Consider the following 25,541-nt stretch of genomic DNA (forward strand, 5'->3'; position numbering starts at 1 on the left):
ATAATATTATTTACTAATTGTTGCTTTTCTATTATTTGCGCGTTGTTTTAAGTCCTGGCTGCAAGAAACGCATGGTTGCATTGTAAAACCTCATCAAGCCATTGGCCGCAGCTGCCGAAAGTAGTGTTGAGTAATAGTTGTGCCCAACACTGTTCACAGCTGTTGCGCCTTAGCTCATCTCTAATATATATGTGCATCTCGCTCACGCACTTGTTGCTCCTTAGTCCGAAATTAGTTTTAATTTATTTTACTTGCAATGCAACGATTTCTTAGTATATTTGGTGAACAGAAATGCAAAATTATTGGCATGATACATGTGGATGCGCTGCCAGGTAAGGCCGTGCCGCATGCAGCAGCAAACAAACGCATTTTCGCATTGATTTTAATTGAACAAAATACAAAAATCAAGGCACGCCTCGCTATGCCGGCAACTGGCAACAGAGCATTGAGAAGGCCAAGCACGAGGCGGAGCTGTACAAGAAACACAAAGTGGTAGGCAAAATAAAGCAATAAATGCATACCAATGCATATAGCCTAATATCTGCTATTCCACAGGATGCTGTGATCATTGAGAATATGCACGACATACCCTATGTGCAGGATCGTCTGCTGGGCCCTGAGATTGTGTCCTGCATGACCCGACTGTCGCAGGCTGTGCGCAGCATCATGCCCCGCCAGACGCCCTGCGGCGTCCAGGTGGTTGCCTGCGGCAACAAACAGGCGCTGGCCATAGCCAAGGCCTGCCAGCTGCAGTTCATACGTGCCGAGAGCTTCGTCTTTGGCCATGTGGCCGATGAGGGCTATACGGATGCGTGTGCCGGCGATTTGCTGCGCTATCGCAAGCACATCGACGCCCAGAATGTCCTGATCTTTACGGATATCAAAAAGAAGCACAGTTCGCATGCAATTACAGCGGATGTCAGCCTGCTGGAAACGGCGCAGGCCGCAGAATTCTTTCTCACCGACGGCATTATCGTTACGGGCGCGGCAACGGGCAAGGCGGCCAGTGACAAGGATGTTCAGGAGCTGTCGGGCAAGCTGAAGGTGCCGCTCATGATAGGCTCCGGCGTGACCAAGGAGAACATAAGTCAATATTACCCAGACGCACAGGCGGTCATCATAGGCTCGCACTTCAAGCACGATGGCAACTGGGAGCAGGACATCGACGAGCTGGCGCTGCAGAGCTTTATGCACAGCATCTGTGCGCTGCGAGAGGCGACGTAAAGCTGATCCATTTGTATTGTAAATGCTTTTATTGTGTATATAAATGAATTGAAATTGTGATATGATATGTGGCATAAACTAATTCTAGAAGAGATTGGCAAAAAAGTCATAAATACGCTCGCGTAGCGAGGGAGCAGCTTTTGTGGCGCCCGCATTGCTGCCGCTGCTGCAGCTGCTCGGGAATACAAATGGCTTCTGTTCGTACGCATCTAGCGTATCGTCAAACTTAACGCGCTTCTTTTGTGGCGCTGCATACAAATGTTCCTCCTGGCTGGATTTCAGCGTCATCTGGCCGGGCGTTGTCCAGCCGCCACTCGAGCGCAGCGGGTAGAGCACATCACAAAAGTTGCCCTCGCCCAGCTCCGCATCGAACAGATCCTCGCGCTTAACGGCCGTGGGTATGGTATTGTCCACGTTATGCGCACGAAAATAGGACTTGGAATCGGAGTAGCGACTGGCGAAACCATAGCTAGGATCCGTATCCTGCGGCTGGGCTGGATTCGGTTTGCTGCGCTTGAGTATGCCGCGCACATTGCCGGCCTTGTCGCCGCCGGTGGCAATCATTTTGTAGAGCCTAGAAATGCGATTCTCTTTGCTGGAGGACAGCTGCTCCTCTGTATTGAGTGGACGACGCAGCTGCACTGCGGGCGGCGGCGGCGCTGGACGCTTGACAGCCACCGACGAGCCTGCTGTGGACACCTTGGACGGATTTGGTGCAGCGCTGGGAAACTTGCGCTTGCGCTGAAAGCAAATGGTTTGGTAAGCGCCTGACAAATCCGCCTCCTCCTCGGAATCGGTGCTGCGATTCTTGTTGCGAAACACAGTCTCGTAATCCTGTCAAGTACAAAGTTTAGCTACAATTGGCACTGCTTGAGGATTGGCTACTCACGCATTTGCGTTTGTTGGGACTCAGTACATAATCGGCGCCAAATTTCTTCATGTCCTTCTTGCGTATGGGCGTCCGTTTGCTGGAGTCCTTGCGCAACGTTTTGCGGCACTGCACATGCAGATCGATGGCATCGCGTATGAAGCCCACCCAGGTGCGTGCCACCTGCAGATCATCGCTGCCAAAGATGATGCCATCGCTCTGGCAGGTCAGCTTGAAGTTGCCGGGCAACATCTCATAGACTTTGCATTTCTTGAGCGGAAAAATGCAGCAGCATTCGAGAGAGTTCTCCACCTGGGTATTGGGCGTGCGCTCCTTGATCACCTTGCAGTACATGAATATGTCCGACATGAGCACACAATAGCGCTTGATCTGCTGACCCTTGTGCGTGATCTTGTAGAGCATGCCCTCCTTGATGACCCGACGCGAGGGCTTCACAATGTTGGGCGTGCGATTGACGAGCGAGTTTTGTAGATGGATCAAATACTGTGTTATCTCCTGCTCCTCCACGCAGGAATTGATGTGCGAGGCCGTCGCCTCAATCTCCTTGACCGATTCTGTAAGAAAAAAAGAATATTGAGATACCAGAAATTGCTTGTAAGGATTAGGAGCTTGCCCTTCAGCAGCTTGTAGTCCGCATCCGCGGGGCTAGTGTAGAGCAGCACCTGCTCCAAGAGCAGCTTGTAGCGTGGCACACGCTGTATGGGCACAATCATGAGCGCGTTTAGCTTGCGCTGCACCTCCGGCCGGCTCTCGGTCTCCTCCAGAAATTTGCGAAAAACCGGATTCTTGCTAATCAAATCCTGCAATATGAACAAAGCGCCGCGATAATCAAACGCATACACGGAATATAGCTTGAAAAATGGGGCCATCTTGAGGAAGGCATGCGCCACATTCTCCATGTTGGCCTCCAGCTCGCGCAGGAACTCGCCATTCAAGTTGTGAATCATCTCGATCTGTCCAAACAGCGCCGTATGATTGGAGGCATCAATGATGGCCTGCTCCTTGAGCGGACGCACAAAGTAGGTCATCAGCAGCTCCAGCTGCTCCAAATAGGACTTCTCCGACGTGATGATCTCCTGCACGGCCTGCAGACGGAAGCCTATGCGTTTGCCTGCGTCCGGATTGGGCGAGCCGATGGGGCTGCTCGAGTTGCTGTCCAGCATAGAGCATACTGTCATGGAAACAATACAAGTTAGCTAAAAACAAGCGAACGCATCCTGCGAAGGCATTTTTGAGTCCTAGCCACGCCCAACGCTTACCTTTCTTACGCGACTTGGCTGTCAGAAGATTTCGCTCCTGCAAAACCTGACGTAGCTCACGGCTGAAGCTGAGCGGTGTATGCGGCGAGCTGGCAGCGCCTTGGGCGTGGCTCTTTTGTCTCGGCGTAAACATTTTCACTTAAATTTTCCGCAATGAAAAGTTAATGCAACGCGACGCCAACTGCAACACCTGCTGGCGGCTGTGTTTGAAAATTGCCATTCACTGAGAACGGCAACAAACGGACTTATCGCTATTTGTAGTAATGCAACCCTGCGTTAACAGTAGCCGCAGTACAATAAGAACCAGCTATAAAAAAAAAAAAGAAACCACAAGGCAGTTGAATGAGCTGTGTTCATTTCGTTAGTTCCAGTTGACGCCACAAGTGGAACCACACAATCACTAAATGAACAACTTTTACTTGTTCACTCTTTGAAATCAGGAACTGCAGCCATGGTTCGAGAGTGACTGCATCAACAATAATTATTTTTATACGTGTTCGTAGCCCAATTAATGTTTTAGACTTTTATTTGAATGTGCCACACACAATGCACGCCAAGCTGAGTGAACTGGAAAGGAGCATTGCGGAGCGCCTGAATGAAAAGATTGGCAAAGATGCCAATCAGCTGCATCGCGCCGCTTTGCTCGTGGACAGCTACAAGGAACGTTTACATACGTTGAGCCAAACCGTGAGTAGATACAAAGATTGGGTCAGGAGACAGCGCAGCTAACTGCTTCAATATTTACAGCTCAACTATGAGGAGCCGCAGAACGTGTCCAGCTACAAGTCGGCATTCCAATGCCAGCAGCAGGTCTGCGAGAGCATTGACTTTGAGCTGGAGAAACTGAAGCAATTCAGTGCGAAGCTGAAGCTCAAGCTGGAGGAATGCCAGCCGGCGCTGCTGGGCGTGGCCGAGGATCTGCAGCAGGTGCGTCAGCTGCAGAATGTGACGCAGTATTTGCGCCTGGTGCAGGACATACAGGAGATCAGCGCCGCGCTGAGCGGCGCCATCAATGGCAAGGACGAGGCCAAGCTGGTCAACATCTATCTGACCCTCTACGAGGGCAACGACTGCGAGCACAGTGTAGTGGGTCGCCTGCAGGCCGTGCAGGCGCGCTCGCTTAAATCCTACGCGGAAGCCACAGCCATCTACTGGCACAAGCAGCTCATGCAGCGGCTCTCCAGCGAATTTGAGGCTGTGCTAAAGGCCATGCGCTGGGCGCACCTGGAACAGCAGCCGCTTAACTATTCCCCCAGCCGGGACACTGCCAAGGCGCAACTCCTTGCCGAATATATGTTCCTTATCAAGTCGCCAGCGGAGGAGCATGCGCCACTGCAGAGCATAACGCCCAGCATTGTTTGCCCGCCCATTAGCCAGGTGGTGAAGCTGCTGTTGGCGCCTTATCGACAGCGTTTCATGTTCCATTTTACGGGCACGCGGCAAACGAATCGATTGGACAAGCCCGAATGGTTCTACACACAGATACTCAACTGGGGCAAGGAAACGCATTTCTTTGTGGGCAAAACGTTTCAGCCGGCGGCCATGAAAGCCGGCAGGCTGGACTATAATCTCCGAGTAAGTTGGCTGTGAGACCAAGATCTACCTGTAGACCATATGCTAAATGCTTACCCATTGCAGCTGGAGTTCATGCGCGGCCTGGTGCAGCTGACCATTGAGAAGCTGGCGGCGGATATTGAACAAATTGCACAGGATGAGCATCTGTTTGCGCATCTACTGGACGAAACGCTGGCCTTCGAATCGGAGCTGCGTGAAACCTTTGGCTATCCGGCCAGCTTTCCCAGCGCCATCTCCGTGCTCACACAGCCCATGTACTTGCTGCGCTGGATTGCGCTGGAGGAGCAATGTAAGCGGGAATACCATAAAAGCTTAGAAATTAGACTCAACTTCTTATTCCAACCAGTTTGTGCTCAGAAAATGGATCAGATACTGCAGGCGGAGACGCCGTTCCAGCTGATCGATCCAAACACCTACGAGGACGACTTGAAAATACCCAAATGTGCCGATCAGTTTATGCGCCTGCTGGACGCCATCAAGGATCGTTATTATGCGCTCATCCAGCCCGGACATCAGTTGCAGTTTCTGCAGCTGCAACTGGAGCTAATCGACAGCTTCCGGCGGCGCTTGGTGCAGCTGCACAGCAGCGGCGCACTGGCCAGCCTGCCCGTGCTGAATGCCATCAACTATTTGATAATGGTGCTGCGTGAATGGGGTGAAAATGTGCATTATTTGCATTTGCATGCGGCGCTCGCCGGGCCGCATGCCAGCGAAATAAATTCGGTGTTTGAGCCGGCCGTGGCCGAGCTGGAGCACTGGGCCCGCCAGCTAATGAAGAACCTGGCCAACAAGGCGGTCAACGAGATGAAGGCCAAGTCAATGAACTATCGCCACGATGCCTGGCCGACCATGCCCGAGCAGAACAGTCGGGAGCCCTTCATACTTTCGCCCAGCGGCGGCGAAATGTTTCAGGTTTTGGTCACGCTGCTGCACAATCTGGAGCGTGAGCTGTCCGCCAATCTGTTCAATCAGACGCTGCGCCTGATGGCTCAGCAGATCGATGACTTTATGCTGGAGAACATGGTGTTGAACACCAAATTCTCGCCCGCTGGCGCCGCTCAATTCAACTACGACATGACGCTGCTCTTTGCGCTCTTCGGCCAATACACGCGGCGGCCCGAGCTGCTCTTCAAGCGGTGAGTCACAACGGCTCGACTTTAGCTAAATATCATATTCATATTGTTTATCATTCAATTAGAATTCATGACGCTGGCAAATTGCTGACGGCGGCGCGGGGCACCGCTTTGTTGCTGCTCGAAACGCTGCGCGGCGGCCAAACGGCGGAGGAGAAGACGAAGCCGCTGCATGAACTGCGCGTGCTCGGTTTGGACAGCAGACAATGCATCGAGGTGCTCGAGCGACGCACAGACATTAAAATGTTTTGAAATAAACGCAAGCGTGGCAATCATTGTGATCGGATCGGCCAAAAATGTCGCCGTATTTATATTGACTATTTCAGAATTGGGTCGCACTCCAAGAGACTTGGCATGCGGGCGCCCAGCTGTAGCTAGTTTTAAGAAATGGGCTATGTTTAACAATTGTACGCTCGCAGAGCGTATTATAATCGCGCATTAGAATATAAAGTATATGCATTTTGTGAGCACTATCAATTGCTGGGTCGTCGCTTTGTTTCTGTCTGATTTGTAGACTATCTTCAAGAAACTTTCCATAGGTCAGCCTAATGTCCAACGGTCCATCGATAGTCAAGTGATTTCTGTATGGAAAACTGCTTTTCCTAGCAGGTTCATAAGCCTATGGGAAGCTCCTTTTAAGATTGTTGCCCTCTATCATATGGCTGCAATGATAACTTAGTTATTGAAAAGGATTTACTTGAAGAACAGATATATTTATATGTTTTTTTTTTACTATATCAGCCTGCTCCCATAGGAACTTGTTTGTTTTAAGCTAAATCCCATCTTCAGCCTGCCTCCAGCATGAGTGGAGTATGGACTACATCATCCTGGGCACAATCAACTGAAAATTCAGTTAAATGGATTGCATGTCAAAGATCCACAAGGCTATAAAATCTCCGCTATATAATGCATATTTTATTACCAACCCCTTATCAAAGCTTGCTAAAAATTCCAAAAAAAAAAACAAACAAACATATTTACTTATTTCTCGGAAAGCATCTGCTGCAAAACTTGTTAATTACGCAAAGCTAGAAAAAAAAAGTCATTAAAATTGTGAGTTTTCGAGGCTTTATTTCATTATGAATCTATATAAACATTGAATTAAAGACATTTAATGGAATATCAATGATTTTTTTGTTAAACATTTTGCTTAAACGCGAGTTTTTTTTTGCTTTCAATATTTAAAATCCGTAAAACATGTACACGAAGAAAATAAACATGCAGTAATTGTATTAATAATAAATTGCTCTAAAAATACATAGCATAAAATTAATATACATATATATATATGTGTGTATATGTGTGTGTAGGTGTGTGTGTGTGTGTGTGTGTTTGTAAACAATTCCAGTTAGTAAATACCAATTATGCGACTCGATGGGCCGCTCATCACATTGTCTCAAAGATCTTTCATCTACTACTCAGCCATAACATAATCGTAAAAATTTGATAGGGCCCGCATGGAGCTCACTTTCCATATGGAATAACATTCAACATGCTTGGGGATTATTCAAAATTCTGATAGTTGGCCGAGTTGACAAAGATTGCACGCTGTGCCGGCGTCATGTTGAGATTGCCGCGATGCTTCTTATCGTAGGCCCAGATGACGCCGGTCGCAATCAGCGCTATGGTCAGCCAGCCCATGAAGAATAGCTGCACCCAGGTATGATCGCCGTCGCTTTGATCGGCTATGATGCCGGCGACAATTGTGATGACAGCCAGGCCGAGATTCTGTACGGACTGACAAAATCCGTAGGCGGTGCCCAGCTGATATTCGGGTATGATGAGCGCAACCAAGGGCCACAGGCTGGCGGCCAGCATGGAATAGGAGAGGCCCATAATGGTCATGCCCACATACGGATTCAGCTGGGTGAACGTGAGCAGCGCATGTGCGCCAATTGTCGTAATCGTGGCATTCATCACCCAGGTGACATTGCGACCCAGCTTGTCGATGATGAAGCCAAAGATGGGCGAGGACACAGCCGCAATTAGATAGACCAGCGAGTCGACGGTGTTCGCCTGCGCGGCCGTATAGCCAAAGCGATCCATGAAGAACTTCTGGCCGAGCGCAATAAACGGAAAGATGGCCACATAGTAGGCCACACAGATCAGGGAGACCATCCAGAAGGGCGCCTTGAACGTGAAGACATCCGTCAGTTTGGGTATCTCGCCCGACGGATTATTGTTCCGCTGCATTATGCGCTCCGCCCGCTTATCCATCCAGCCGAGTATCAGAGCGCAGAGCAGCGACATGACGCAGGTGAGCGTGGCCAGCAGCAGGACAACGCCAAGGGCACGATAGCTCTCATAGAACTTGCTCACATAATCATAGATGGGCTGCATTACCCAAAAGTTGACCGTGCTGCCGAAACGTGCCACCGACAGCTGCAGGCCGAACACCATGTTCAGCTCCTTGCCCTTGAACCAGAGCACCGCATAGCTGTTCTGGGCGACGGCCAGCGATTCGGCGCCAATGCCAAAGATGAAGCGGCCGAGTATCATCAGCCAGAAGGTGTCGATAATGGCGCCGCTGGCAAAGATCAGCTGACCCACCAGCAGTATGAGCATATAGATAATCGTGCCCAGACGTATGCCGAACAGGCGATCGATCAGGAAGCCGCCCAGAAAGCACAAGACGACATTGGGCCACGAGTAGATGGAATAGATAAGCGTAAATTGGGTCGAACTCAGGTCCAGTTCCTTTTTGAAGACCGTCTGCAGTGCGCCGGGATTGTCGTAGCAAAAGTACGAGCCAAAGCCGAGCAGGCACATAAAGACCAGCGCCTGGAAGCGATGACAGGTGCTCGACGGCATACAACAGCCGCCCGTTGGCAGCGCCAGCTCATTGTCCTCGCGTCCGCGACTGGGGCTCGTCGCTGTGGCCTCCTCGGGCTGGGCCGACTCCTCGTTGTCCACAATGCGCTCTTCATCTTCGCGAGCCATGACCAAACGGCTCACTGGACACACTTGCACTGAATGGATAAATAATGGCCGTCTCTGACCCGCAGCAAAAGGGCGTTTATTTTCTGTTTTTTTTATAATATATTGATATCGAATTTGTTTTCGTATTTCGCTTATTTCTGCAAAAGAAACAAAAATCAAAAATTATTTTTATAACATCGACGTTTAAATACCCTATAACATTATTGTGCTATGATTGAATCTCTAATCGTTTATTGCTCTAGAAACTATTTCATATAGTGCTTCGATGCTGATAAGATTTTATTTATATAGTAAAAGTTGCTGCTGAACCAGAATATATATATAAGCATTTGGAGTCCCTTGCGTTACACACTGCATAACAGAATTTAAATACCCTTACACCAGGGTAAACAACTACAGTTGTATCTGGTACCACACACACGCACACACACACACGCACACATGCACAACATACAACATTGCAATTGCGTATATGTGTGCGTGTTTTTCTTCCAACTCTTTTGCTTTGTCTGCTTTACTTGTTATCTCATTCGTTATATTGTTTACTGTACTCTGTACTCTTTGTCTATCGTTTCGAGATGCTGTTTCGCCTGCGTAGTAGTTTACGCATTAGTTTTTGTTACATTGCCTTATCAAAGATTTCACAGTCCACTTACAGCTACAGTTACAGCGTGTGTGTTTTTGTATTTTTTTTTAAATGCACACGACTCACTTGCACGGCACAACAGCGGCCGTTGTAGCACCTGAACTTTATTAGCGTTCAAATAAAACTAAATTCGATTTTGATTTCTCTCCTACGCTGTGCGCTAATTAACGTTAATTACTCATTCCATAACGTAATCGTTACCAGTGCGGGTATTTTTAGGTAACAGCCAGGGTTGCATGAAACACATTTCTTCAGTAAGCAGCTCTTATAGAAATTAATAGCTTTTTTAAGTAGAAAAAACTAGTAAATCAAAGAAAAATACATAGCATATCAACTTTAGAAGTGGTTGTCAGCTTTGTAAGTTATAAAAACTAGTATTGAGCCTGTGATTCCAAGTTTGTATTTGTGCAGCCCTGGTCAGCTAGAGTTTCATAGTTTGACTGTTGTTTGGTTGTTTATTGTCGCACAAAAAATGTATTTAATTATATAATCGCGATATAGAGAGACAGCTGGGCAGCACGGTAATGGCATCAATTGATACAAGCAAGCGTAAACCCAGACGCACACACGGCACACCGTCATTTACATATCGCAATCGTTTTGCATACGCTCTACTTGCCGCCGGTTCGGTGCTTTTCGGGATTTGGTGGTGAGTGAAGGGTGAAGGGAACTCTGCGTCATTGTTGATCAACAATTGAATCCATTTGTCTAGCCTGACGCCCATGCAACGCATTGCCAACGAGCGGTTGTGCAAGGAACTGCTGACAGTCACCGAGCAGGAAAAAGATCGCCACGCATTGTTCGACTTCTCTGCGCCACGGCCCGCAAAGTTCATTCGAGAAGCCATCGAGGAGGGCGAGAAATTGCGCACGGAACGCTAACAACAACAACAACATAAATAATGGACAGACAAACACGCCGTGCAAACTTTAAGAAACTACAACAACCCGCGAACACAAAGCTGCGGTAGGAGCTTCACTTAATTGTGTTTTAGTTAGTTATTAACTAATAAAATGTTCGACTTTTACTAAAACTCTCGTTTATTTTGCCACTTAAAGCTCCACGCGCAGCAGCAAGGCCACAGCGCCCATGACACTGTCCGAATATTTCAATACACAGGAGAGTTCCAGCAGTTCCGCAGCTGCTGAGCCGGAGAGTCTTTTGGCGGAGCCTAGGAGCAAAAAAGCACGCGACGTTGAGCCCAGCAAAGATGTGGCCAAGCCAAAAAAGGCGCCCAAGCTAAAAGCCAGTGCCCCACAGCGAAGGGCACGCGCTGGACGTGGCAAGAAGCAGCCCAGCATCAGCGACTTTCTGCGTAATGAGCAGCTCTTTGCGGAGGTCACGGCGCAGCATTGCATGGCGGATAACTTTAGTCCCGATGACATTGAAATGGCGCTAGTGCTGTCCAAATCGGAGGCAGAGAAACATGGCCGATTGCGACTGGAAGACACCGAGGACGAGCGCGAGGAAGTGGTTGATTTGCTCGATGACAAAGCGAATCAGTCCACAGAGAATGTACGCCGCAAGCTGCAAAAGTACGGCTTTCGCACAGCTGCCAAGGAGGGTGAGTTCCAGTAGAGCAGCCCTACGATAGACTCTAATTTGTCAGCTCTTGCAGATTACAACCTGTTCTCCATTGCTGCGTTGCCTGGTGCGACGGGCAAGCGCGGCAAACGCTGCAAATGGGCCAATAAATTTACGCCGCTCACCTTGCGCAATCCGGAGGCGCAGCAGAAAAAGCTGCAGACCCAGGTGGCTGCTCTGATGGCGCAACAGGTGCGCACCCAGCTGCCCAGCGCTGAGGATCAGCCGTCCTTCGAACTGATCAGCGAGCGTCTGTTGCAATTGGCAGCTTCCGCTGAGCGACGCATCACCCACGAGCCCAGCGCCGAACCTCTAACGAATTTGAGTGCATATTATGTGCAGGATTTAATAGAAGTTAGTCGCACGCCGGCACATCACTTGCTGAAGAGCTGGTCGGCCATACAGGGACGCGATCTGTCGCCCAAGCGACCCAGCGCAGCGAGTCAGCGCCGGCAGCAGCAATTGCAGCAGGTCTACGCAGAGCTGGAGGCGCATTTTGGTGCCAGTGCAGTGGAGGAGGAGTTGGATGAGCTGGAAAAACTGGTGGCCGATAATATGATACAGGATGTTAGTCAAATGTTGGCTGACAATCTTGTGCAGCAAGCTAACCAAATGGCAGCTGATAAAGCAGATGACAACAACCAATTGCCGGTTGATCAAGTGCAAATCTCATTAAGCAGCGATTCTCCGCTGAAAGAGCCGCCCGATAAGCGTGCCAGAATGATGCCACAGCAGGAGATGCACAGTGAAAAGGAGAACCTGCAACCCAGTACCTCAGCTATGCTGAGCCTACCCACGCAAAGCACACGCTGCATTTCACCCGATCTCTTTGCGGATTCAGATGATGATGAGCCGGCGAGTGAAACGCCTGCCACGTGCAGCACGGCGGCTGCTCTTGAGATGCAAAACCTTTCCTTAAAGGTCTACAGGAATATAAGCTCGACCGATATGAACAGCTATGAGCTGTACTCCAGCGATGAAGGTAAAGGAAAACAAGAACAATAACATTTATCTTTGGGTTTGCCGAAGCTTAACTTAACTAGACTTAAGAAAATTATTAATAACTGACTAAAAAAGAATCTCTTGCTTTCAGTGAAGATTGTCCACGATGTTAAAGCGGAGCGTAGAAGTCTTCAAGGTGAGCACTCTCTCGATAATTCCTCAAAGTGCACAAAATAAATCCTTTATGCCCTTTGTAGCATCCTCTCAAGCAAGCTTTATAGACTTGACCGCAGAGCAAGATTCACCCGAAAACACTTCAAGTAAATCCCTTTTCGAGCAGCACATCTTTCCGCAGAGTCCAATCATAGATTTCGATGAAGATGTCGATGTATTGGAGCAGGATTTATGCGGCCAGGCGGCGGATTGTGAAATTTCTGATGAGTTATATGCAAAGTACGCCTATCAAACAGCTCGGGATGAGGCAGTCTTTGAGCGCAGTTTGAGGGATCAGTCCCAGCTGAAGAACGAGTGCCTTAACATGAGCAGAAATGACTCCGCCAAAACAAATCCCAGCTCATCGTGCAACATGGCCACAACTTCACATGCTTTCCAGGACTCAGTACTCAACTTTAGCCAATTGGACAGCACACGAGATGCATTCCAGCGCAGCTGCAGCCTAACACAGTCGCCCGGACAGGCCGCTCAACTGGAGCAGAGTTTCAAGAGTCCGCTGAGCCGGCGATGCAACTCCTCTGCCTTGCCCTTAAGTCACTCGGATGCGAGCATTGATTTGACCCAAGACAGCGGCGATGAGGATAACGAGGAGGATAATGTTCTGCTCTCCGATGAGGAAATCAATTATTCCATTTGGAAGGCGGACAAAACATGTCGCGAGGCACTCGATGATAGCAAAAGTTTGCCTTTAACAAGAATCAAAAGCGTGCCGTTCTTCAAGACTGTGGAGGACTTGGATGCCTACTTGGATGCTTCACCCACGCCCTCAAACAAATCCTGCAATTCGCGTTCGCCCAACAAAAGTGCTCTGAGCAAAGAACGCGCCGAGTTTGGCATACTGGACGCAGCCATCTCGCAGCCCTTTACGCTCTCCCAGCTGCAGAGTTCGCCGGACAAGGCGTGCCAAGTGCCAATAGACTGGACGGACGCATCCTTTTTGGAGACCCCGCCGGAGGTACCAATAAAACGCTACTCCAGCAGCTGCACCCATAAATTTAAAGAGCTGCTGAACGATATCTCGGAGCCAGCCGATGAACTGGATGATTTTGATCGTCTGGTGTTCCAAAACAGCAGCAAAGATGGAACAATAGACACTATGCCAAGTGGACTGGATCAACTGCTTAGGGGCGAGATCAATGCGGAGAGCTTGCCACCGCCAGCCGCAGCTGTGGAGCCGCCCAGTCCGGCCAAGGGAGCAGCTTCCTGGGAGCAATTGGAGCTCAATGGTCAGGTGTACGAGGTGCGCGTCTGTCGCACACCCAAACCGGATTTTGTGCATCTAAGCGATGCGGAGCTGCTGCAGCAGCTGTACAATTGTGGCATCAAGCCGCTAAAACGCAAACAGGCTGTCAAATTGCTGGAATACATATACAATCAAACGCATCCGATTATGCTGCCCGAGCCAGTGACCATGACCGAGCCAGTGGCCATGCCGCGCTCCAAATCCACGCCCATCAACGCCGGCACTGGCAAATCTGACAACGGGCGGCTGCGACTCGCCAGCAGCGACGAAGCGGAGCCAAAAGCGGCTCTCAAATTTCGCGACGCCGCCGGAGCAGAGCTGCTGCGCTACTCGCAAGATGCGCCGCCGGCGCTGTGCGACGACTTCGAGTGCTTTGTGCTGCAGACAAATGTCTCGAAGAAGACGCCGCAGCCGCTGCTGCCGCTGCACATAGCCTGGCACAATTTGCTCTGTGCCAATCCCGACCTGCACGAGCGTGTGCTCCATTTTGAGCCCATCGATCTGCAGGAGATCTATCTGTATCTTAAGCAGCTGGGCCAGCGCTATGAGCCCAAGGAACTCAAGAGTTTCTTCGACAGACGCTGCATAATATTCCGTTACGAGCTGGCGCCGCCCCAGAAACAGGCCCAGCGGCACATCCGGAAGCCGAAGTCTAGAAGGCCCTACGCAAAGCCCTAGTCGACGCATTTGTACCCTGCTCTTTTTTAAGATTTGTAAAATATGGGAATGTTTAGTGATTCTTGAGTGCTACATTTATTAGATTCTCTGTTGTAATTTTTTCTTATTCATATTTTTTAAATGTTAATTGGGCTTTATTTTGGGCTCTTTGTAATTATGAAACGATTAATTTTTTTCTATACACTTTTTTTGCAATTTGAAATATACGTAAATTTGGTTGCTGTAACTTAAAAGTGAATGTCGCCAATTAACCCATCGATGGCCAACTCCAAAATGTGGTCTACGTTCGGCGAGGGTATCAGCTCGTCCATCATAACTAATTCATTTTTGGTATATTTATCGATGTTGACAAAACGCGGCTTAACCGGTTGCTTTCTTTTCAAAAATTCTTCACATTTTTCGGCAATTTTGTCAGTTAACTCCAGATCCAGATCTAGATCTGTTATGGGATCCGTCAGGAACTGGTAGCACGTTAGGAATGTTTCGAGGACATCCATTTTATTAACAATACGTAAGCTGAAAACTTGAAATTTTTTTTTTGAAATTATTCTCGAAGCTGTTCAGAAGTTATTAAAGCTCTATACAATATGTCAAAGCTCTAACTGAAAAAATATATTAAAGTATATATGTCGGCTTTCAAAATGAAAGATACGTTACAAAAAGTGTGGACAACATGGGTTAAAGGAACGGTTTTTGAGCGTTGCGAATTCAAAAATATTTCTTTAGCTATTGTTGGTCGTCTCTTAAAAGACGACTGTCGCTCTGATGATGTAGCTACCTTAGCGAAATTTGTTTTTAGGCTATTCCACATTTATCAAACAATCAAATTTTTTCCAAAAATAAAACATGTTTATATCAGAAACATCTTAAAACGATCGTTGTTAGCAGTGCCATTTGAAGGAGTTATCGATTGTTGGCTATGCTATAAATATCGCAGCATCGCCATAACGATATATCGATATGGTGTGCACATCTCTAGCTGAAATCGTGAGCAAGTTTTTTTTTTTTGTTTCAACACAAAATCTGAAGCAAAGCCTACTACTAAATCTACGTGCAATCACAATAACAATAACAACAAGTGTCTGCCCAGTGATAAAAATAGCCAATAATAATTAATTTCACAAACGGCCAAGTGCAGCGTCTGTTGTGGTGGTGCGTACCAGACGAGCTGAGTGTGAGTGCATAATTTACAGTTGGCCTTCCGCTGCGCAACAACAAAGGCATCGTGAACGACAACGACCCACACGCTTACGCACACACACACACACACACAGGCGCAAACACGCGTACACAGAAACAGACATCTATACATATGCATATATGCGCATAGATTGCGATACCTGCGATTGTGATTTTTGGTGACCAATTAACAAGTAATACGTTCGTTCCACACACCCGCGCGCGAAAACTAACAACAAATTTCAAATGGGCCTGTTATTGTCACGGCTGTGGCGTATGTTTGGCAACGAGGAGCACAAACTGGTAATGGTTGGCCTCGACAATGCGGGCAAAACAACAATACTGTACCAGTTTCTGATGAACGAAGTGGTCCATACCAGTCCAACGATTGGCTCCAATGTTGAGGAGGTCGTCTGGCGTAATATACACTTTCTGGTATGGGATCTGGGCGGGCAGCAGAGTTTGCGCGCCGCCTGGAGCACATACTATACCAACACAGAGCTGGTCATTATGGTCATCGATTCGACGGATCGGGAACGTTTGGCCGTCACACGAGAGGAGCTCTATCGCATGCTACAGCACGAGGACCTGAGCAAAGCCAGCCTGCTGGTCTATGCCAACAAGCAGGATCTGAAGGGCGCAATGTCCGCCGCAGAAATCTCCCGCCAACTGGACCTGACCTCCATCAAGAAGCACCAGTGGCACATCCAGGCGTGCTGTGCGCTGACCGGCGAGGGATTGTATCAGGGACTCGAATGGGTTGCGCAGCGCATTAAGAACAAATGACAGACACACACACGGACGCCGCTAGTTTATAGTTAATTAATTTAGACAAATAAATCAATTTTGATATAATTGTAACATGTAAAGACATATATATATATCTATATCTATATATATATATATATATATCTAATTATACGAACGAAATCTGTAAGCGTTGCGATTGTTGAGAAAGCCAAGCCAATGTTTTTTACAGTGCTTTAGTTTAAAGACTCCTGCCTTTGTTTACACACACACACACACACACACAGAGATTTATGTTGAAAGTCCTCAGTAAAATATAAAATATATATATATTGGTTCATATGTGTGTACTAAGATAATGCTAATGTTAACGATCTAAGCAGCCAATTAATTACTTCCATTATAAATTTATAAAATAAACAAGTTTATTTCCAAAAAAAAATTGTCTCGTTACACATACAGAATTGGACGTATTTTTACTGTTACGAACTGAACATTAATGCATTAATTTGTAATTGACGTTGTTAATTCGTTTTGCATTTGATGTGTGAGATTGTTTTGTACTCTAGCCACCAAAATAAATATAAATATGAATGTTTGTATGTATGTTAAATGAATAAATTAAGTTTGCACACAAAACAATTAACAGTTTCAAGATTAAAACATATATATAAATATATATGTGTATATATAAATATATATATAAATACTAAATTATAGCCACACGAAAATATGATCACAAAATAAAAGTGAAAAAAGAGAACGAAAACCAAATCGATTGGAGATGTCTATGTGAGATTGCACGAGCTGCTGCAACTCTTGAGCGGCTTACTCTGGCCCAGCTGCACGGTGTTGTCGTCCAGATTCTCCTGCACGCTGCTGGCATCGTGTTGGTGCTGTCACAAGGATAATTAGCATGTTAATAAAATGGACAAATAGCGGCAAGGATTAGTGTGCAGCAGACCTTCAGTTCGGTGGCCAGACAGCGAAAGGCGTCCTCCACATTGGTGTTCTCCTTGGCGGATGTTTCCATAACGAACAGAATTTCAGGTATATATTGACACATTTGGCGCGCCTCCTCAAAGTCCACCTCACGCTCCGCCTCGAGATCACATTTATTGCCAATCAATATGATCAGCACATTGGATGCCGTATATCTGCGCACCTCCTCAATCCATTTCTGTAAATTGGCGAATGTCGATCGCTTTGTGATGTCGTAAACTGTTGTAAAGACAAGCACATTATTAATAGGCATTCTGATAAGAGTGCACGGCGAATGTGCCACGGCATGGCCATTAAAATCACAACGCCTTATCGCCTGAACGGGCCATGACGGAAGGCGCGCGGGTCATGATAACGTTTACCGCGGAGCGTAACCGTTTGGTGGGTTTACTCACCAATTATGACGCCATTGTTGGCACGATAATAGCTCTGGGTGATGGTGCGAAAGCGCTCCTGGCCGGCAGTATCCCAGATTTGTAGCTACAACAATGAAACAACAACATTTAACCCAATCTGTGTGTGTGTGTGTGTGTGTGACATTGGCATTTTCGTCAAAGATTTACCTTGACTTGTTTGCCCTCAACCTCAATGGTTTTCATTGAGAAATCGACGCCAATTGTGTTACCGTGCCGCTCCACATAGTTGCCCGTCTTGAAGCGCTGCAATATGGATGTTTTGCCCGTGCAACAGTCCCCGATTAGCACGATCTTGAACAGAAAATCGAAATTCTCCTCGCTGGGCAGCGCCATCAATGTTTGGGGATTGCGCGCCGTCATTTTGTCCAGCGACGAGGCGTTGCGGCACCTACAGTGTCTGCTGGTTGGGGCTGTTGTGCAATTAGTTATTGTTTGGCATGGAAAATGTTCAATTTTCTGTTTTAATTGGTTGATAGTAAAGAAAATGCGTTGCACAAAGACTGTGTTGTTATGCCCTGTCAACATTGCTGCAGTGGGTATATCGCTTCGTGGGAATTCGGGTAAGTTGCAAAATTGCTGGCGTCTTAAATGTCTTAAATGCCCAAATATTTGCTGCTAATAATATTAAGTTAACACTTTATTTGCATACTTTTCACAGTTACATGCATTTTATTTATATTTAATTTAGCTATATTTAACATTTTGCATGCTGTTATATGCATTGCAGGGTATTTTATGTTTCGCAACTGTGTTTATTCCCGTTTCGCTGCTTGCAGGTGTGTGCTAGTTGGTGACATTATGCAGTACTGCCCAGACAGCATTTGGCAACACTGTTTTTCTTGGGCGCGCTTTTATTTACATTTTGAATGCAATTAATTGCAAATGCTTTGAATAAAAATTAATTGGCCTGATCTCATGGCCGGCATATTGCGATTATTGTTGGTTCGCCCTGCAAATATTCATTCATTTGTATTGCCTTATCTTTTTGGTTTAGTTAATGCGTTTACTGATAAGATATTACACTAGTAATGAGATATTCTTCAAACAGAAGTTGAGTGTAGCTAAAAATATATACAAGTTTTATTTAAGTGGAATTTCACAGTATATACTTTAATTGTTTATTAAATGAGTTTTGCAGCTGGGTTTCGAATGACTTACTAGTTGAGTGTACATAGGCAACAATTTTGTTTATTTCAATTAATTTACTGAGTGCGGCTTGAAAAGCTCTCTCATAGCACATAGCGCCCTATGGACGGTCCGAGAGCTCTATAAAAAGCTCGACCGGCATATATGAAGCCCCAAAAGTTGCACTGCCACAAACAGTAGCCGGCAACGCCCCGATTGCAATTGTTGATTGTTTTGTGTTCTGTTTTGTGTGTTCCCAATTATTGTCTCGCCATGTCGAATATAGTGCTCTATGGCATTGACATTAGTCCTCCAGTGCGTGCCTGTTTGCTGACACTTCGGGCCCTGGACTTGCCCTATGAGTACAAGAATGTTGATCTACTTGCTGGCGAGCATAAGACCGAGGAATTTCTGAAGAAGAATCCGCAGCACACTGTGCCCTTGTTGGATGACGACGGAACTTTGATTTGGGACTCACATGCCATATGCTGCTATCTGGTGGATAAGTATGGCAAGTCGGATGAGCTGTATCCAAAGGATCTGGTGAAGAGGGCGCATTTGGAGCAGCGTCTATATTTCGATGCCAGTGTGCTCTTCATGTCTCTGAGGAACATATGTGTGCCATACTTCTATAAGCAGGTATCTGAGGTGCCCCAGGAGAAGATCGACAACATAATCGATGGCTACACACATCTGGAGAAGTTCCTAGGCGATAATCCCTATGTGACCGGTGATACCTTGACCATTGCCGATTTCTGCTGTGCGGCAACGGCCTCCTCGTTGCCCGCCATGCTGCCTATCGATCCGGAGAAGTATCCAAAGATTATTGCCTGGCTGGCACGTCTGAGTGAGCTGCCCTATTATCAGGAGGCAAATAACGAGGGTGCTGAAAAGTACATCAACATTCTAAAAGACGTTTTTACAATTGTCTAAATTGATCATTATTGCATACATACATACAACTGTACCCACATATATATTTTATATGGCACTTATATATATCTAATAAATTATCGATAACAATGCGTCGCTTAGCTTTTTATCGTAAACAACGGGTCGCTTTGTTGTGCAGCACTAACTTTGCGCTGTCTGGCAGCACTGCGCCGCAATACTGTGCAGACGTTTAAACTTAACGCAGCTGCGCTGTTGCGCAGCACTAACTTTGCGCTGTCTGGCAGCACTAATGGGCAGACGTTAAAATTTGAATGAGTCTCGCGCACGCTGTAAACGTTTTGAGGCCTACGACATTATGCAAGCTGATCGAAAATGGATTGCGGCTTATTTAAATGAGGCAATAACAAATGGAAAGCGATTGACTGTGTGCGAAATTATGTCAATTGTCAACTGGCGACGCTTCATTAATGCGAACAGCACGTACTTGTGGCCCTCTGATAACGATTTATTGTATTTACATGTGGCTCAATAAATTTTCACCACGTACTTACTGATGGCGCCATTTAAACTACAAAATCGTCTTAATTAAGCTGTAAATAAATATTGATTAAGTTCGAAAATATTTTCATTGGCATTTTCGCCAAAGAAATTTTGATTTCTTCTTACCATATGCAGAACCTTGACCCAGTTTCAAGCCGAAACCCAATTGTCAGACTTCTAGACTCACTTTCATAAACGCAACGGAAGCTGTCGCATCTGCAGAAAACATGTTCTTGGCCAATTGGACAACTGGCCAAACGCCTTGATGACCAAGTGGATTGGAAAACCGCATAGGTTGTACGCACTGTCGCATTCGATTCGCATGGAAAGTTGAACAAGGCCGGGCCAAGAACCAAGAAACGAAGTGAAACTAATTTGCTCTTGGAGCCGTTTTTTTTTTTGTTTTTTTTTTTTTTGGCGCCGCGACCCACATCTTTGGAGGACTATGACTCACAGCACTTCCTAGCACGCCCAGCCAGAGCATAGCTCATGTCTGTCTGTCAGTATTTTTTTTTTGGCCAAGAGGAAATCAAACACACATAGTTAAAGCCAAAGGCAGGCAGCCAATCTATGCCTTGGTTAAGTCCATGTCTTTCATACTGGTTTGTCGCTTTTGGCTTTTGGGTAGCTTCTGCCAATGTCTCGTCCGCCCGCGTCGTTCCATCGTTGAGTCGTGCATTGTCGTGGCGGCTTTTTATCGTTTGGCTCAGCCGTTGGCCGTTTTAGTTGAATTTGAAACGTTTGCGCGCGCGGTTGCTGCCACTCGCTGTGTCTGGCTAATCAAAACGTTTACAGCTAAGGACACAAACAAAAACGTGCGTTGGCGTGCTGGCAACAAAAAACAAAAAAATAGTGACAAAAAATCGTGTCGAGAATTTCATGAGCCAAAACCAAGACCCTAAGGCATATAAACAAAGACTAGAAAACTGTGCCCGCGTCTGCAGCCGCAATTGGGTCAAGGAGCAGCCAAACGTTCCACTAAGATCTGCCGATAAGGCAACGACTTATGTAAGCAGCCAAAGTGCAGGCAGCCAAATAAATTACACACGACACACAAAACAATTTGCTAACAAAACAGACTTTCTACACTAAATTGTTTTTTTTTTTTTTTTTTTTTGTTTCAATTTGATTGATTTCTGCGGCTTGATATCAGCGCCAATTTTCACATGCGCATCACGCAGCAAGACTGACTATATATATATATGTATATATATGTATGTATATTTGTGTGTGGACATCACTTGCACTTTCCTTTGCCCAATTGCCTTTCCCAAAAAAATGTATTTTTATTTCTAATTAAATATGCAGCGCCAGACGCGAGCCCGCGCCGATATTGCAATGCAATAAAACAAAAGACTTAGGACACGAACTTGCCTGCCAAGCAATATGCGTGCTCATTGCTCTTCTTTTTACTTATTTTTTTTTAACTTTTGTTGATAAATTTTAATTTCCATAAAGTTTTTTTGCCTGCACTCAACCTGTTAACCCAAATTTCAATTTCATTTTCGATTTTGTCGCCGAAAATTCTGTTTATCGACTCGTTTTATTGTTGTTTTAATTGTTGTTGTCGCTGCATTAAATTGCCTGCTGATTGCATTTCTGTGTAACAGGAAACAAAATATGTTCGTATATGTCGCCTCAATTGCAATTAACGCTTGCGCTAATTCGCCATAAGCTACAAATCTTTTCACTCTTCACTCGCCGCTCGCCGCTTGGCTGCATGCCAGACTGACATCTGTTGCGTGCCACTGTTTGTTGCCGGAGGCGTTGCTCTGATTTGCTATATAGAAATCAAAAACTATCCTTAACAAGTTCACTGCCACGGGCCGACGCGTCTGTCATTGTCAACGAGCGGCAGCTAGTCGAGTGCGATCAGCCATACCCTGTACTAATTGAAAGTGCTTCGAATAGGGTATATTTTGGTAGTGCGAATCTGCAAACTAGGCAGCAGGCCTGGCTTCATCTGTCTATAAATTGTATAAGCTCTCGATCAGGTCATTAAACTAAATCTATCCGACTATCTTCTGGCATCTATTCGTGTGCATCAGTGCCTCGATCTCTCTATGACATCGACTATCATTTAGTTGTTGTTTGCAGCTCTAATTAGTAGAACTTGCAGGTTCGAACCCAAGGGACGATTTCATTTGACAAGCCAAGAATTGAACCAAAAACTGGATTTGTATATGCAGTTGCACGAGTTGAACCTAAAGTTAGAGCGCCGGTTCGAACCCAAAGATAAAGCATAAACAATTTTTTGTTTGAGGCAAATAGCTTTGATTTCTGTTAAGAGCCCGAATTGTATAGCCATGCAGGGTATCTGTTAGTCATGCACTCTCGCCTGGAGCACTCTTACTTATTTCATAGACACCACATGACACAAAACGAATTCTTGAGCTGTGAAATTAAAATGCGCCCAGCAATTGCAACCGATTCTGACCCAGTTTCTCTTTCAGGCTCAGATGTTGCACCTGTTGCACTGGCAGCTAATTATGGTCTAAATGTTTGAGCAGGCCCCCCTGTCATTGCGCCTGTCATGTTGTCTGTCTGTCTGTCTGCTTTTTTCTTTTGTGTTTCAAATGCAAATTCAATTTTTGGTTTTTCTACTACATTTTTTTTTTTGGGGTGAAACTTTGAGACTAGAGAAAAACCCTTGCAGCGGCCGCATTCTTCTTGGCAAAATTTATGTTTTGCCCGGCAGCTAAGACTAAATCATGTTTGAGCCAGTTAGTAGCTGGTTAGAACCAGTTGGCCTTTGAAATGATAGGCTCTGGGAAAGTGCATTAGAATTTAGCCTGCGCTCTAATGCATTCGATGTGCCGAACAGCTTGCCAGAATCCGTGCAACCGGCTGTGCGGCCAGGTTGCATCATCACAACAACAACAAGAACAACATATTTGTGCCAGAGCTCAAGGTAAAAGTGCGTCGTGAACGTGAAATTGAACGCAAATATGGTGTTAAAGTGGTTGAAGGAGAAGGAAGGAGAAGGGGGAGGGGGCGGGCAGGCCGTTTAATAAAGTGTTCCATTTGTGGCATGTTTCTTCAGCTCCTTTGAGTGAAACTAGGCAGCTTGGCCAAATGTCTAGAATGATATATCCATTTCTTTGGATGCTTTCACTGCGCAGAAGATGAAGAAGAAGAAGCAGCATCAGCATTGATATCGCATTTGTTTAGCTGCAATTGTTGCTTGCAATCAGAATCTGCTGTTAACGGTGCTTAAACATTAGCCACGCTTCGAATCGAAGCTTTCCCAAACTGGTTAACAGGGCGAACGGGCATTCTGCCAAAAAAAACCAGTTGCCATTGAGCTGTTGCTGGTTATTTAGTTCTTGGCAGCAGAATGTATGCTGTTTATGTTGCGGTTATACAACAGTTAAATAATTCATATTGCGGCCAGTTCGTTGTCTAAGTCTTTCGTTTTCTTCTATTCTCTTGATTACGCAGCATGCGTATGTGCCGCCGCCTGCGTTTGCTGCCGCTGCCACAGCCACAGCTGCAGCTGCAACTGCAGCTGCTGCTGCTGTTGCTAATTTGCCTTTGGACAGCTGCGGCCATGCATGAGGCGCCGCTGCTGGCGGATGCGGAGGCCCAACCGCAATTAGACTCGACTGCGCATGCGAGTGCGGCGCACATACGCAAGAAGCGTCTCGTTTGGATCACGGACGATGGCCGCTTGGCGCTGCCCGCCGGGCACCTCGCTGACATTTACGCCAACAATTGCGATGCCTTTGGTGCGACATCCGCCCGAGGGCTTCTTCTCCAATCTGACCATCAGTTTTCCCGTCACGAGTGAGTCGCAAAAGTTTCACCAACAAAAAAGAGGTTGAATAAAAAAAATGATATCAATTTCAGTGACTTCGACAAGCGCGGCTTGACCGACAATCAGAATCCTTTGGGCGATCTGCCCTTCTTCGCGCGCTCCTTTGGCCATGGCGCGGGCCAAATGGTCGGCGAGTACGTGTCCCGTTATCTGCATGTGCAGCGCCGCAAACGTGATCTGAGCAGCACGCAGGATGACAGCAAACCCTTTAGGGTGGAGGATATGCTGCAGTATCCGGAGCTGCCCGCTGGCCTGAAGCACATCTTCCATGGCGGCGAACGTGTCCTGCTCTATGGCGTCGTCGAGGACTTTCTGGCCACCTTTGGCATGGATGGGAAGGCGTGTCTGTTGCGCACCATTTGCGAGATGCACTCACGCAGCCTGGACAAGTTTGGCGTCTTCGGCGAGATGACCAAGCTGTTTCTAACGTGAGTTTTATAATACTTATATAATTGCTTATACTCTGTTTAGAGCGTGAAATGGGGCTTATTGGTTTCCGATCCCAGGAAGATTACAGAAAACAATCGCTTAAATCTAGATTTCTTGAAGTCACTGTTTGAAATGCACTGCTTTAGGCTTGCAGTTTTAGAGTCACATTATAAGTAATCCTCCAGCATTGTCAAATCTATCCAAGGCTTCCAGCTGGCGAGTTTATTGGAGATTCCCTCTACCCGCTGCCCCGCAAACTCACCAACAATAATTACAGTTTGAAAGTCTTTGTGTTGGGCTTACAGTCTTAGAGTCGCCAGACGCAGTTAATCAGATTCTTGGGAATTTCTATCTGCCACTTATGAGCTGGAATATCTTTCGAATCCCGCAATTTACATACGATATTTTCCAGAATTGACAGTTTAAGGGGCATTTCTTTGGTAGTACAGTTTTAGAGTCACCAAACGAAAGAAGGGTCTTTCTGAAGCGCCTTCACCCGTCTTTTCTGACTTTATTTCTCTTTGCATAGGGTAACTAAATCGCCGTTTGCGGAGCTAATACCCGAGTATGTGCGCGCCCAGCGCGTGGGCGAGGGCAAACAGGCGCCGGGCGAATGTTTTCCCTACTACAAGGCCTGCCCAAGAGCATATTCAAGGCGCTGGCCAACAAATACAGCGCACAGGCGGCAACGACAACGACGAGAGACAAAACAACGACGACAACGACAACGACCCCCCTGTGGGGGAGTATCAGGAGCAGCAGGCGGTGCTGCTGCCAAACAGCGCCGAGCAGGATCAGGAGCAGCAGCAGCTGGAGCAGCAATTGGACCACCTGGAGCTCAATGGCAATGCGGTCTATATGTGAAAATCGCGCCAACTCGTCTAGTTTAAGCCGAATAATATGAGTGCACATTGAAAGTCATTTGCTTGTAATTAACATACACTAATTTATTTTATTTATTATTATTATTATTATTATTATGATATGATTATTCTGCTGTAACTATTTATTGTTAGCTGTAGGCGTTGTTAACTTTCTAGCTGTT

General features: G+C 46.6%; 8 protein-coding genes and 2 pseudogenes across 11 annotated transcripts; 7 read left to right on the top strand and 3 right to left on the bottom strand.

Annotated features, from left to right (window-relative positions):
• Positions 1-175: 175 nt before the first annotated feature.
• LOC116650141 (uncharacterized protein F13E9.13, mitochondrial-like) lies at positions 176-1,289 on the top strand. Its single transcript, XM_032433457.2, has 3 exons — positions 176-332; positions 410-492; positions 556-1,289. The coding sequence occupies exons 1-3, from the start codon at positions 257-259 to the stop codon at positions 1,222-1,224; spliced, it is 828 nt and encodes a 275-aa protein (XP_032289348.1). The 5' UTR covers positions 176-256; the 3' UTR covers positions 1,225-1,289.
• Positions 1,235-3,594, bottom strand: LOC6624323 (uncharacterized). The gene is made up of 4 exons (XM_002046360.4): positions 3,373-3,594; positions 2,727-3,284; positions 2,114-2,667; positions 1,235-2,058 (listed from the first exon to the last, which is right to left on the bottom strand). The coding sequence occupies exons 1-4, from the start codon at positions 3,503-3,505 to the stop codon at positions 1,309-1,311; spliced, it is 1,995 nt and encodes a 664-aa protein (XP_002046396.1). The 5' UTR covers positions 3,506-3,594; the 3' UTR covers positions 1,235-1,308.
• A 202-nt stretch (positions 3,595-3,796) lies between these two features.
• LOC116650100 (RINT1-like protein) lies at positions 3,797-6,557 on the top strand. Its single transcript, XM_032433441.2, has 5 exons — positions 3,797-4,059; positions 4,120-4,947; positions 5,011-5,236; positions 5,294-6,083; positions 6,146-6,557. Exons 1-5 carry the CDS (start codon positions 3,919-3,921, stop codon positions 6,330-6,332), a joined length of 2,172 nt encoding a protein of 723 aa, XP_032289332.1. The 5' UTR covers positions 3,797-3,918; the 3' UTR covers positions 6,333-6,557.
• A 736-nt stretch (positions 6,558-7,293) lies between these two features.
• On the bottom strand, positions 7,294-9,869 carry LOC116650124 (lysosomal dipeptide transporter MFSD1 pseudogene; annotated as a pseudogene). Of its 2 annotated transcripts, none has more exons than XR_011417089.1 (2): positions 9,733-9,869; positions 7,294-9,157 (listed from the first exon to the last, which is right to left on the bottom strand). The product of XR_011417089.1 is annotated as a lysosomal dipeptide transporter MFSD1 pseudogene, transcript variant X2 (transcript). The 2 variants fall into 2 exon arrangements; XR_011417088.1 differs by having other exon boundaries at positions 9,677-9,835.
• A 182-nt stretch (positions 9,870-10,051) lies between these two features.
• LOC6624376 (uncharacterized) lies at positions 10,052-10,699 on the top strand. Its single transcript, XM_002046363.4, has 2 exons — positions 10,052-10,315; positions 10,379-10,699. The coding sequence occupies exons 1-2, from the start codon at positions 10,191-10,193 to the stop codon at positions 10,545-10,547; spliced, it is 294 nt and encodes a 97-aa protein (XP_002046399.1). The 5' UTR covers positions 10,052-10,190; the 3' UTR covers positions 10,548-10,699.
• LOC6624033 (structure-specific endonuclease subunit SLX4-like) lies at positions 10,490-14,773 on the top strand. 2 transcript variants are annotated; one of them, XM_002046364.4, is made up of 5 exons: positions 10,490-10,632; positions 10,725-11,230; positions 11,285-12,232; positions 12,344-12,388; positions 12,450-14,773. In XM_002046364.4, exons 1-5 carry the CDS (start codon positions 10,568-10,570, stop codon positions 14,345-14,347), a joined length of 3,462 nt encoding a protein of 1,153 aa, XP_002046400.1. In that variant the 5' UTR covers positions 10,490-10,567; the 3' UTR covers positions 14,348-14,773. The 2 variants fall into 2 exon arrangements, with proteins under 2 accessions (XP_002046400.1, XP_015031092.2); XM_015175606.3 differs by having other exon boundaries at positions 12,349-12,388; positions 12,450-12,589.
• A 522-nt stretch (positions 14,774-15,295) lies between these two features.
• Positions 15,296-16,381, top strand: LOC116650144 (ADP-ribosylation factor-like protein 5A). The gene has a single exon (XM_032433462.2). The coding sequence runs from the start codon at positions 15,773-15,775 to the stop codon at positions 16,310-16,312; it is 540 nt and encodes a 179-aa protein (XP_032289353.1). The 5' UTR covers positions 15,296-15,772; the 3' UTR covers positions 16,313-16,381.
• A 156-nt stretch (positions 16,382-16,537) lies between these two features.
• On the bottom strand, positions 16,538-18,212 carry LOC116650136 (ras-related protein Rab-43-like). Its single transcript, XM_032433453.2, has 4 exons — positions 17,839-18,212; positions 17,671-17,755; positions 17,238-17,494; positions 16,538-17,169 (listed from the first exon to the last, which is right to left on the bottom strand). The coding sequence occupies exons 1-4, from the start codon at positions 18,049-18,051 to the stop codon at positions 17,062-17,064; spliced, it is 663 nt and encodes a 220-aa protein (XP_032289344.2). The 5' UTR covers positions 18,052-18,212; the 3' UTR covers positions 16,538-17,061.
• A 780-nt stretch (positions 18,213-18,992) lies between these two features.
• On the top strand, positions 18,993-19,841 carry LOC6622395 (glutathione S-transferase 1-like). The gene has a single exon (XM_002046367.4). It carries the CDS (start codon positions 19,090-19,092, stop codon positions 19,747-19,749), a length of 660 nt encoding a protein of 219 aa, XP_002046403.1. The 5' UTR covers positions 18,993-19,089; the 3' UTR covers positions 19,750-19,841.
• Positions 19,842-24,097: 4,256 nt separating this feature from the next.
• LOC116650078 (uncharacterized) lies at positions 24,098-25,452 on the top strand (annotated as a pseudogene).
• Positions 25,453-25,541: the final 89 nt, after the last annotated feature.

The sequence above is a fragment of the Drosophila virilis genome, unplaced genomic scaffold, assembly GCF_030788295.1.
Source record: "Drosophila virilis strain 15010-1051.87 unplaced genomic scaffold, Dvir_AGI_RSII-ME tig00000124, whole genome shotgun sequence".
Lineage (NCBI taxonomy): Eukaryota > Metazoa > Arthropoda > Insecta > Diptera > Drosophilidae > Drosophila > Drosophila virilis.